We start from the raw sequence: 13679 nt of genomic DNA, 5'->3' as shown, positions 1-13679 counted from the left end.
CGACAAACACAATAAACACGACAACCACAAACACCACAAACACAAACACGACAAACACGATAAACACAATAAACACAATAAACACGACAAACACAAACACCACAAACACAAACACGACAAACACGATAAACACAATAAACACGACAAACACAAACACGACAAACACAATAAACACGACAAACACAAACACCACAAACACAAACACGACAAACACAATAAACACGACAAACACCACAAACACAATAAACACGACAAACACAATAAACACGACAAACACAAACACGACAAACACAATAAACACGACAAACACAAACACGACAAACACAAACACGACAAACACAATAAACACGACAAACACCACAAACACAAACACCACAAACACAATAAACACGACAAACACAAACACGACAAACACGATATACACAGTAAACACGACAAACACAAACACGACAAACACAATAAACACGACAAACACAAACACCACAAACACGATAAACACGATAAACACAATAAACACGACAAACACAAACACGACAAACACGATATACACAATAAACACGACAAACACAAACACGACAAACACGATATACACAGTAAACACGACAAACACGACAAACACAATAAACACGACAAACACAAACACCACAAACACGATAAACACGATAAACACAATAAACACGACAAACACAAACACAATAAATACGACAAACACAAACACCACAAACACAAACACGACAAACACAATAAACACGACAAACACAAACACGACAAACACGATATACACAATAAACACGACAAACATAAATACAATAAACACGACAAACACAAACACGACAAACACAATAAACACGACAAACACAAACACCACAAACACAAACACGACAAACACGAGAAACACAATAAACACGACAAACACAATAAACACGACAAACACGAGCTGCATGGGAGCAAGTCGTATGCGGTTGAGCGGGCAAGGTCGCTGCTGTCCAGCGTGCCCCTTCCAAGTGATGGCAGTGATGAGAGACGCAACGATCAATGCATTGATCCAGCAATTAAAATCGATTCCTAATCGCATGATTGCGCTCACTGCATCATTCGTTCGTTATTCGTAACTTACAAACGCCATGGCCAACATCAGTGGCGAGCAGAGATTCATTTCTCACTCGATGTTTTCCGCAATGCCGCGAGGCTGCCTCGGAGCAGGCAGTATCGGCATAAGGCACTACCACTAGAGTACAAGTAAAGCCTTTCCACAATAACCCAATATTATCGTACCCCATGCTGTAATGCTGTAATCTAGTGATGACGCAGTATCACGAGGACACAACTACCGCTACCAACAGCCTGGGGCCCATCCATTTAGTACGTACGCATGGAGGGGGGAGGGGGGGGGGGTTAACCCAAATGCGTAGCTTGCGTATGGGGGTCTACTGACAATGTGCGTACGCATAGGAAATGGGGGGCGGGGGGTGGGTGAAGCCTCGATAATAATTTGTCTGCATTGGCCTTCAAATGAGTTACATAGTCCTGGGGTGGACAATCTGTTTGCTTAAACACGTTAATATAATGAACCCTTGATCGTTTCTGCGTGGATTAAATATCGTCCGTTCTATATGATTCGGGGTTGGGGGGGGGGGTACGTCAGGTGTACGTACGCAGGTGGGGGGTAAAAAGTCTGCGTACGTACAGGGAGGGGTCAAGTTTTGACAGATGTTTGCGTACCTACTCAATGGATGGCCCCCTTACTGAAGGTCTGTGCAAAAGGACTTCATGGCTGATCGGATTTCTTCAGGACAAATCAAGATTATAAAATTGTGGGGGGGGGGGGGGGGGGGTGTGTGGACATTCACAGCGTGCGAGTCAGTAGGTCGTGTGCCATCGTCCTACCGAGTGACTGTGATTGTTGATTCTGAGCATGGGACGGATTTGGCGTGGCCAAGTGAGTTCCGGACCGATCCTGCTGCTGCTGCAAATGAAGCCACCGGGAGCGAGCGATGTGAGCCCACCCCTCCTGAGCACCCCACCGCCTTCAACACCGCGCACTGACGGCCGCCGTGAACGACGATCAAACGACCTCCACAATCAGCACGGTGAGAGGTGGGAGCGGGTCGGGGTGGGGGGGGAGCCTTCATCCAGCAGTGGATGACCAACAGCTGTACATTGTTGTCATACTTGCATATGCTGTATGTAAGGGGTTTACGTGACCCCCGCCTCCCTGCAACCAATAGAGGCCATACAAAAATGATTGAATCGCTGCTAAGAGTGAATCGGTGCACACTTAAGCAGTGACGGAGCCGCCGCTGACCTGGGTGTTAATCCGATTTGTGCTTTCGTCGTTGCCTGACGATGGAAGGGAACCTTCCCAAATACGAACGGGGACCGCTCGACTCGCGGCACGCTCGGCTCGCACCTCGGAGGCTTTTTTTTTCAGCCGGCGTCTAAAAATTCCGGCGTTTAGCGCAGAGGGCAGCCTCGGGCTCCCCCGGCGGTGTCACGTTGCCCACGGAATTTTTCTAAACGCCCTCCCAAATAGCCGGACGTAAATAGAAGGCCGCGGATAGCGGTGCATTTTCAAAAGTGGTTTCTCAGCTGTCGCCTCCCAGCTATTGCCGCCGCTTGGCGAAGTCACCCGCAGCGCTGTTCGTTCTCACGCTGCGGGTGGTGTGCCGCACGTGTCACCACCACCACCCCCCTCTGCACGAGCAAGCCTGCACGCTGGCACTACTGGCAGACCCAGAGCATTACGCTCCGACTTGCTTGTTCGGCTCCGATGCTGCGCCTTTTGGCTTACACGCAGCAAAGCCGCGCAGCGTTCCACGTCCGTGGGTTTGGGGGTCTATTCCTGAAACGTTTGTGTCGCGTAGGGTGTCGAGGGGGGGGGGAAAAACCGCACGTGCATTTTTATTTTAAGGTAGATTCGTAAGCGAATAACATTGATAAAGTACGGCCAACATGGACGGACTTTTGTGTGGAAAGCAGAAAAGTAAAAAAGGTAAGATTGCTGTTTTATTTCGCTTACATACCTGCGTGGCATGCGCGTGCCGAATTACCGCGCATTGCTCCAGCAAACTTCGTGTACTGAATACAAAAGTGAATAAACGTAAAGGCTAAAGGTGATTTCCTGCTCAATGAGCGTCGAGGCATCTCCTCTTTACAACCCTGAGCCAGTGATGGAAAATGTTTCCACAAAAGTGGCAATCATTCGATTTACCCGAGAGAAATAACGGGCTGAATCAGACTCCACCCGGTATTTGAACTCATACGTTGTGCACTGGCGGGCCTGCTCGCCTTGCCACTGAGCCGCCTGGGACAGCGTTTCAATTGCAGTTGAGCGCTTTAAAAGGAGGGCTATGTCATGCATTACAGAAAGAGTTTCCTTTTTGACTAATTATCAGATGATTACTTATTTAACAGTACGTTTGAAGGTGCCTCCCAGGGAACAAGAGTCACATTAGTGAGCAAGACGAGATGAAAAACAAGTACATATCAGTTTAATAAATATTTTATCTGACATTGTAGTACAGAAAGGACTTTTAAAATTTCGTTTTTTCCTCCCGACTAATGGGTTTGAGCATCGCGATGTATGATAACAGAAGCGATTCCGTTATCGTTTTGTTCTGAATGAGTACCACCAGCTCTCGTACAGTATAAACACGGCTTCCCTGCATCTAGTCGTATTCTGTACCCTGCAAATATTTTAAGGGATCCATGCATTTTCAATAAATGTCCGAATGCCTTAGATTAATCTTCGCCAGTAAAATGTGACACATTGACGAAGCAATTCTTATAGCATTATAAAAACTACATTGCCATGATGTAACATGTTTTTGTTTTACAATTTCTTATATTCAACTGATGCTATATTGGTCCGCATGTCATTGGGTGACTGCATGTCCATCCAGAACGCTCTCAGATTAGTGATATCTCCTGCTACAAGATAACCTCCCGTGGAAGGTGATATCATAGAACGACTTCTGAAATGTTTTCACGTCACCTCCTAGCCACGTGAGGGGGTGTTCTTTTCCCCTTTGCCCTCATATTGATGTTCGTCTACATGGCAGGCGATTCAAAAGGTTTTTTTTTTAATTCTCACAGCTGGAAGTTCTGTCAATTTAATTGATAAAGAAATGTAATGATAGATTTTTTTTTACCAGTCATTGGTCGCCTGCTTTAGACCATAATTGTTGACTGAAACCCAGATTCTAACCCAGGATCTTAGTTGTGCTAGCTCAGGTGTCTGACTCTTGAACCACCTGGATACCTCCCAAATATTTTCATGTGATTGCCACGCTGTCGTTATTAATATCACCGTGATAAAAAAAGAAATACTGCATTCAACCTTTGCATTATTTACTTTGACGTTTATTTACTGTAATGCCCGTTGTAAAATACATCAGACACACCTCAAAGCAACGATTCATAAGTGAGAGTGTTTGCATAATTAAAATGTTTAAAGTCCAAGTGGATGTACAGTCGAGCTAGTGTGGTAATTAATTGTACGTAGCTATATATCTTAAACTTCTTTCACACGGTACGTAGCCAACCGTTCTGAATGTTGTCTTAAATTTAAGTTAGCACTTTGCATGAATATCAGCGCTGATATAATACATCTAAACTGGCCTGATCTTCAAGTTTATTAACACAACCATATATTATTTACGTATGCATGTACTCATTACTTAGATAAATGGCAAGCGTATGTATGTTACTTACTGTAAGATGCTACAATTTAACACTGAGCTGTGGCAATTCGGCAATTACGCATGCTGAATGCAGGTATGGATCAATTTCCGGCGAAACTCTCCGGATGCTGGGATGATGTAATGTTTATCACTCAATAAACTCACAGTGCAGTGTTGACCGGTTTGAGCTCCCTGTGCGAATGTTGAAACAATGGTTACTTTAATTAAATCCCCGCAACCTCTGTCCACCCACCAGTATAGAAATGAGTTCGCCACGTATGTGAAAAAGAGCTTCATAGATCATCGGATTTCCGCAGGATGAATAAAGATTCTGATTCTGGGATGAAGCGTACTTACTCCAACCTCTTTCAAGACATCGGCCCAGCGTGGAAGAGTAGGCCCAATACCCTCCAGTGGAAAGCCTTCCGTCGGCATTGGCGTGAGCGAGTAATTGTAAAGTTGCACCTTTACCCTTATTATACCCACCAACTCTGCTGACAGAGATTCCCACGAGAGCTATAAGCTGCAACTGACATCCCACCCCCAGCCCCCTTAACATTTGATGACCATTGCAACCGTGATTCCTGAGAAAAACAAAACCCATAATGACACGATAAAGATACAGTGATGCTTCAACTGCACAGTGGTCAGTGAACTCGGTGACCTGTGGTTCGATTTCCGGCCAGGGCTAACATCAGTGATGGCCCAGCTGACACTGATGCACGGTCAAACAATCCCCATGACCCACACGGCCTCAGGAGGCCTCTCATCCAGAAGTGGATTAAGAGAGGGGAAAATGGGCTGTAAATTCTTAACATTGCTAATTTAAATTGTATGTATATATTTATATATCGCACAAGTGGCATGTCCTTGTTAAGTGGCATTCCTTCCACACATATTATTGACATTTATTCATGAACAAAACCTCAATATGTTTAAATTTTGATTTAAAGCTTTCGTGACTGCAGTGCTTCATTTTCTTGGTTCTTTCGGTAAAGTCACGTTGAAGGGAAACAATAAAATAATAATATATATAATACAATATATTTGTCAACATTTATGCTATGAAGAAAGGCCATTGGACAACATGTTATCTATTGTAAAGTACAGTTGGTCATCTTTAGGGCAGTGCTATTGACAAATGTGTTGAGTTATTTTTTACGTGTGCTTGTGCACACACATGCATGTGCATCTATATTTATCTCTAAGACAAGAAAGCTTAACCGAGTCTCAAGAATAATAAGGTCAGTGATTTCCTGTTCAATGAGCGGCGAGGCATTACTCGTCTCTTGTTTACAACCTTCAGCCAGTCGTGGACATTCCACATTCCTATGACGCGAAGAGTCTATCCATCGGACAACCGATGTCGACTTCCCCATAAGCTGGCTCCTATTTATCGGCCTCGAAGGGACGACGGTCCGAGTGAACCACCCCAGCCAAAGATTCTAACTCGCAACCTTCCAGTCGCGAGACGTTCGCTCCGTCGCTGAGCCACCGAGCTGGTTCGTTCTGTGAATGTCGTGGGATCGTGATGGTTGTGTGTGTGTGGGGAGGGGGGGGGGCATATTGGTGGGGGGGGGGGGCGGGGGAGGCGGTGGGTGGGTGGGGGCGGTTGTAGGAGCCATCCCAAGACAGGGGTCTGCCTGCGAGACGAGACGAAGCGAGCTCCGATCACGTTCACCGGCCGCCTCCAGGGAAGCCTTCTCCTCCTCCTAATTGGCCGGAGTTGTCGGTCACGGTTGATGCGCTTGGGAGCCTTGGCAACGGCATGCGGCAAGCGGCGCTGGCAAGGCTAGCCAGGTGTGCCGTGCACTTGCGTAGGCTGCGTTCAGAGCAGCCGGAGCTGCTGCTGCTGCTGGCTGCTGGCTGCTGCTGGCTGCTGCTGGCTGCTGGCTGCTGCTGTCGCAAGAAATCGTCGAAATGGATTGCCGCATTTGCTGTAGCGGTGCGTACCGGTTATAAACAGTGTCCTTAGGGCTTCACGCAGCAGCAGCGGCTGCAGTATTACCCGGGCAAAAAAATATATTTGGGGGGGGGTTGGGGTGGTGTGTGTGGAAGGATTTATAGCTGAGATGAAAATAGCATTTGAATACAGCTGTTCGGCTACATATAAAATGGAGCTCAATTAGGGAGTGATCTGGGGGAAGATGCGTGACAGCTTGAGTGCGATGATGTTAAACAGCGTTAAGTGTGATGGAAGAGGAAATTACATTTTCTTTCCCATTTTTGCGGCCAATCGTTAATGTGGTGAATAATGGGTGAGTACTTATCCATGTCTTTGCTGGCAATTATGGAACATCAGCGTAGCGTTCGAGAAGTTGCTACGTATTTCTGAATGTGTGATGTAATGTCAGCTGCAACTTCCTGCTGAATTGTATCATTTGCAAAAATTAATCAGCGAAGCATGAAATAATTGAGTTTATCTTGCAGAGAAAAATTCAACAGAAATAATAACTGCTGTGGAATTAAAGATAAAAAAAATGTATTCGTCAGTATGTCAATGAAATGTAAATTTCATGCAAAATTGGTTGAAATAATTAAACGGACAAATTGTATTAAAATTCTACAGTTAAATGTTCTCACCCGTGCTGTATCATTGTGAATTGTGAGGCTGTGGTGCACTCAGTGTAGCTATTCTACTCTTGTGAATGGGAATGTTTGGGAGCTAAATGTCAATGTTCGAGGTTTGCTAGCCACGAGAGGGCTTCAGGAGAGAGTTCGTGTCGTTTCGCTGTTCCTCCTCCGTTGAGTACAGTGGTTCAAGATATGGCCCAATAGTTTGGCTTGCATGGCCACAATCGCACTGCCGCGTCTTACATTTTCATTTTTTTAAGGAAATAATGTGATTATGTTCCAGGAAATGCTGAATTGTGAAAAAAAAATGAACTTTCAGTCATTGGTTACCTTTTCCGTGAACTCACTGTATCATTCAAAATGTAACAAAGCATATATGGATCTGTGGAAATTATAATGCTGCGGAATAAGATAAACCCCGATTGTCAGTATGTGAATGAAACTGTATTAATTAACGTTAAATTATTAACAAGGAGAGTACACGAATTTTGCCAAACAGAACCTTGATTAACTAATGCCTTTAACGTCATAATGTTGTGAACAACTGTGAGGCTCGGTAACATTATTGTTAGGTTGAAAGTGCCGAATTATAGAAACGCAGACTCATTTTTCGTTTCGCTTGCCTTTCCGTGAACCCGGTCAACGACACGCCACGTCCTGCGCTCGTGGAATTATTCAGAGCGACAGCGGAAACCACCCCAGTGGCACAGGTTGCCACACAGGCCCCCACAAATTAGCCCGGAAAATGCTGCTGACCATCACTGCGCTGGGGCGACGGTGCTAAGCAGAAACTGCACACCTTGTACGGTGGAGCAGCTACGCAACTTAAATTGTATTCCCGCTGTGTGAAACGGTCGCGTTGATATATACTCGTTACAATTGTAATTTTTTTTTGTAGTTTCATAAACGTAGATTATTTTTTTTAGTTTGAGCAGATTTTTTTTGCGTGGTACTTTCCTCTTTTTATTTTTTTTTTATCTTCATGAAACAGAGGGCTTGCCCTCGCTTTTGACTTCTGGCTCGCTTGGGAGCCTCCCTCCACCACCGCTGCCCACCTCATGGACGGAGGTGACCCTCGGCTCCCCCACCCCGTCCCCCTCTGCTCCTCTCCAGTCGCAGAGCTCCAGGAAGAGGCGATGAAATCAACTGGCTCAGCGCTCTCACCAACAAGCGAGGAAATCAGCCAAGAGGGCGCCCGACTCGGTAATGTTGTCATCCACCAGTGGAACGAGGCTCCTCTTCATTTCCGAGGTCACTGGCGTCAGAGGTTGTTCTGCTGCCGTGCTCTGCGCCTCTCCGATGTGCGTGTTTTTTTTGTCGGGTCGTCTCACGTGTTGTTCGGCACGGTGTCAAAAGTTTCGCTGTCTGCCCACTGGAGAGCTTCTTCAGGAACTAAAAATTCAGCAGTAAAATCGAAAAAGCCATCAGAGAGGTTTTTTTTTAATCCCCCCAGTCGTTATATAATCAATGGGAGGGAGTGCCTCGTTGGTGTCGCATTGGTTCGTACACTACGCAATGAACCCGATGCCCCGAGTTCAATTCCTAACCATGGTTAGCTTCAGTGGCGAGTAATATCCGAACTATTCTTTGTTCCCAGCATCCTTCACCAACCTGGCACTGACCGGCATGGTGAAGTATGGTAAAAACATCCCCATGTGACTGATATGGCATGGGGGGGGGGGGGCCTTCTTCCCACAGCGTTATTGACAAATGGCTGTCAGTAATAAAAACAAAAGAACATGGTTTGTCTATTTGCATGAATAATGATTTGTATAGAGTCACTTAAAGTAATACGCAACTCAAAAAGTCTACAGCTCACAAATTATAAACACGTAATTAGACTGTGTGTCCTTGGTTATCCGGCATGACTTTTACATTTCATTAGTGAGAGAATACTCAAAGTTTGGGTCAGGTGTGTCATTATGACACTCGAGTGATGCCACTTTGATGCCATTCCAATAATAGGCTTTAATACATCGACGCAGTGATGCCGTGAACATCTGTACAAAGCTCCCAGGGCCTGGTATTAATATGTTGCCCTTGACCAAGCTTAAAACTTGTCAGACAGCCTCATCAACATAGTCTATCTACAGTACATTACTACAAGGTATGATCTAATAGTTTTTGGGCTTGCGTCATCATTTAAAATACCTGTTTACGCGAATTATTTCCAATTTTAATTGCCATTTGCTGTCATATATTTTTATATATATATATATATTTTTTTAATATAACAGCAACAAGTCATCTCGATACTCGTATCACATTTAAAAAAGAAAACGCAATTCCATCGTACGTCTTCAGCAAATCGAGGAATGCTGTCACTGTTTCAGGGTTGGCACAATTGCTTTGCAATGCGTTGGGTGCCATTTCGATCTCCTGGCGCGGCGGCAGTTGAAACATTGAGCAAGTTTAATAAACAGCCCCCCCCCCTCGCCGCCCCCCCTCCCCCCCCACGATGTAATAAGGGGTCGTCCATAAATGACGTCACGCGATTTTGGACGATTTTTGCCCCCCCTCCCCTCGTCACACGTCGTCACAAAAAGTCAGACCCCCCCTCAAATATGACGTCACAAAGCTCTGCCCCCCCCCCCCCAAAACCATATTTCCATTTTGAAAATAAAACATGCTTCAAATCGCTTTAAGCTATTGTCATTGTAGTGCGTATTGAATATGGTGCTGCACTCTGATGTTGTAGGAGAAATGTTTAATTAAAAAGTCTTTAATTTAGTGGAACGTGTTGTCTATATTTAATTAAAGCTGCGCATTTTGATGTGACGTCACATTTCTCAACCACCCCCCCCATCACACATCGTCATAAATGTTTGACCCCCGCCCCCCTAGGTGCGTGACGTCATTTATGGACGGCCCCTAACCATGTACTACGGTTATTACATCGGTAGGTCACATATGGTGGGGTAAAGTGTGGGTACTCCCACCCCTTCCAGGACATCTGACCAGCATGGAAGAGTAGGCCAAGGTACCCCCGAGAGGAGTTCTCCTCGGCCTCCATCTAGCGGAGGCCCTTTCTCCTGCAGTAGCCTGAGAAAGCAGTTGCAGGGCTGCACCTTTAACCTTTACCTTCCGCAAAACTTAATTAACTTTGTTTATTCGAGAAAAATTCAATTCACTTTGCTTCTTGGAACAATTCAATTCACTTTGTGTATTGGGAAATTTCAATGAACTTTTCTTTATTGGAGACATCCAAGGAGAACTGCTGAGGGACCATGTGCGAAATTCACATGTTGGCGGAAGGCCACTTACATCTGGCGGATAGCGTTGTCCCTGAGTATTTACATCGGCTCCACCGAGCACGACGAGCATTCCGGAATAATGTAGACTTGAGGAATCTGACGGCTATCAAGTAATTCATAATACAGGGGGGTTTTTTGGGTTAGATCGCGTAAATACAGGGTGCTTAAGAAAAAATGTTAACACTTCTGAGAAGTTGCAACAAAGCCACAAGAAACGTGTTGCTGCCTCTGGGCTCTGGAGACCACCTGGAGAAGATTCCAGGCCACGTGTTGACAACGATGGCGAACACGTGGAGACTCTTTGACTTTTTGAAGCTATTAACATTACATTCGTTATCACGTTGCAGTGTATTATCCGTTCTTATTCCATTAAAAACGATAGTCACATGTACGTGTTAGGATTTTTTTTAAGCATTCTGTTTATAAAGTTGTTAAACCCGCCACCACCCAACACAGGCAATTAGTAAGGTTTGTCACATAAACAGAACATGCCATATTCTTGGTTCTTTCGGTTAAGTCACGTAGATAGAAAAATGTAAAAATAAAAATAATAAAATAAAGCATTTAAATAAAAATTATAAATTGAAAATAATAAAAGCAAAAAAAAACCCACGACATTTCGATCGCAACACAAGCGGTCTTCATCAGGCGGAGATAAAAAAAAAGAACATGCCAATTCGTTACTAGTACAGCACAACCGGTGTGTTGGAGGGCAAAGCCACAATATTTACAATCTGAATATGACGTTTCACCAGTAATTACAACTAGCTTCATCAGGCGACAGACAGATTTGTGGAGAAATCCTCCTGTTCTATTCCTTGAATAGAGGGAGAGATGTAATTAAGTGAATTGTGTGCCCTTCTTGCACGAAGTGGGGGGGATAATGAATGCATATAAATGACTATGGGTATCCATTTCTATTTGGGTTATTTTTTTTAATAATTGTCAATAGTTTTAGAATATACACTTGTATTTATACACGAATAATGTGGCTTGACACACAAATTAAATTTTGACTTTAAACTTCCGTGACTGCAGGAATTCACATTCTTTGGTTCTCTTTCGGTAAAGTCACGTAGATAGAAAAAATAAAAAAAGAATAAAGTGAATAAAAATAATAAAATTAAAATAATAAACACTCATGTAGACTGTAGCCTGGTTCTTAATCGGAGTGAGTGTACTGGCAGTCTATATACTGTATAGATCACCTGGAGAATATATATAGACTGCCAAAATAGAATTTTAATGTTATTTTTATTATTTTTATTCACTTTCTTTTTTATTATTATTTTTCTAAGTGACTTTACCGAAAGAACCAAAGAATGCACAAATTAACATTACCACTCCATTACGATCCCAGAATGCTGTTTGTCTGAGTACATCCAGCACCATGATATATTATCAGCAGTTCTCCCTTATGTCACCATCCGAGTTACAGTCCTAATTTATTGGCAGACTGTGGCCAAGTAAACACCACTTGATGGTTACCTAAATGATGACCCAGTTCCTTAAATTGTCTGGAATGCACGTCTGCAATCATGGAACTAAGTGGCAATGTAGCAAAACAATCGACCTCTCGGCACTGAAGCCTGATAAATAAACACAAAGCACCTGAAATATTGAGAAAGCTTTCAGATTGAATTACACCGTTTAACTTTCATTCGTGAATTGTAATTTTAAGAGGGTGTAAGGACGATACAAATTGGATTTCACTGGAAGATAAAAAAAAAATCTGTTTATTAAAATGAGTCAGCGGCTAGCCAAGGGAGAAAAAATAGGCAGGCACCCTTTGACCTTTAAAATTGATTAGTCATGCGGATATTGCCCCGGTGGTGCGGTTGTAATTCCTGTGCGCTTGTTCATGGTAAACAGGGTCATTAGGAGGTGACATCAGTATCCAGACACTGGTTTAGAAGGTGGAGGAACCTTTTGTTAGTACCTCTCTATGTGTGACCCATTCTGTTTTTTAAAAGCAAAAATATTGTCAGTCAGGTTGACTGGGTACAGTGCCATCCCATTTGGTGAGAGCTATTTCATTGCACAGATGTGTAAATCATTAGTAATCCAGTTTGTCCCCACCCCCTTTTCCTGGGTTCCTTTATTAGCTTACTTGATATTTTTATTGCAATTCGATATCTTGACAAAGCACAAAATTGGAAATTTTCTTCGCTAATTTAATTAGCTACACGTGTCTATTTCATGCAGTGGCTTTCCACCCTCGAGGCTAAGGATAGAATGCGATGCGTAAAAAAAATCGCACTTCACTACAAGTGGGTGCATGTTGGATTACAGGTCTTGTTGATCGTTTGTAAGTATTAATGTTTTATTTATTATATTTTCAATGGTTAAGTGTTTAATCATGCACATTTTTTTAATCACCGTTGGTGAGCATAGGTCGACATACCCGAAAAAACGTCAAGCGGTCAGCAACAAACTGCACTCTTAATGTTTCCAATGAATAAGAATGTAACACTTTTCTTGAATTGAGCAAACATTAGAAAAGTTTCGGGAAAAAAGACGACGAGAGAAGGGAATTCCAAATTTGAGCCGTGAGAGGAAAGACAGAAATAGGAGCGTTGTGACCTGCAGTGTGGTGAGTGGGTGAGTGAGTTGCTGTGACCTGCAGTGTGGTGAGTGGGTGGGTGAGTGTGTTGTTGTGACCTGCAGTGTGGTGAGTGCGTGAGTGTGTTGTTGTGACCTGCAGTGTGGTGAGTGGGTGAGTTGTTGTGACTTGCAGTGTGGTGAGTGGGTGAGTTGTTGTGACTTGCAGTGTGGTGAGTGGGTGAGAGAGTTGTTGTGACCTGCAGTGTGGTGAGTGAGTGAGTTTTTGTGACCTGCAGTGTGGCTAGTGGGTGAGTGAGTTCCTGTGACCTGCAGTGTGGTTTGTGGGTGAGTTGGTGTGACCTGCAGTGTGGTGAATGGGTGAGTGAGTTGCTGTGACCTGCAGTGTGGTGAGTGGGTGAGTGAGTTGTTGTGACCTGCAGTGTGGTGAATGGATGAGTGAGTTGTTGTGACCTGCAGTGTGGTTAGTGGGTGAGTGAGTTCCTGTGACCTGCAGTGTGGTTTGTGGGTGAGTTGTTGTCACCTGCAGTGTGGTGAATGGTTGAGTGAGTTGCTGTGACCTGCAGTGTGGTGAGTGGGTGAGTTGTTGTGACTTGCAGTGTGGTGA

General features: G+C 44.1%; 1 protein-coding gene across 6 annotated transcripts in view; it reads left to right on the top strand.

Annotated features, from left to right (window-relative positions):
- Window positions 1-1900: 1900 nt before the first annotated feature.
- The window catches only part of LOC116945574 (beta-parvin-like), a 31603-nt gene continuing 19824 nt past the window's right edge, over window positions 1901-13679 (top strand). For 2 of the 6 annotated variants that reach the window (XM_032960000.2, XM_032959999.2), the window contains exons 1-2: window positions 1901-2090; window positions 8370-8459. In XM_032960000.2, coding sequence (XP_032815891.2) covers window positions 1916-2090; window positions 8370-8459 — 265 coding nt within the window. In that variant the 5' untranslated portion in view covers window positions 1901-1915. Of the gene's footprint in view, window positions 2091-2591; window positions 2993-6306; window positions 6483-6515; window positions 6628-6678; window positions 6941-8369; window positions 8460-13679 lie in introns of those variants that run through there. The other 4 variants (XM_032960001.2, XM_032960006.2, XM_032960003.2 and 1 more) reach the window with 4 other exon arrangements.

This window comes from Petromyzon marinus, chromosome 24, assembly GCF_048934315.1.
Source record: "Petromyzon marinus isolate PM22_M1 ecotype Great Lakes invasive population chromosome 24, UKy_Petmar_22M1.pri1.0, whole genome shotgun sequence".
NCBI lineage: Eukaryota > Metazoa > Chordata > Hyperoartia > Petromyzontiformes > Petromyzontidae > Petromyzon > Petromyzon marinus.
The sequence above is the reverse complement of the archived record's forward strand: the minus strand, read 5'-3'. Positions and strand labels throughout refer to the sequence as shown.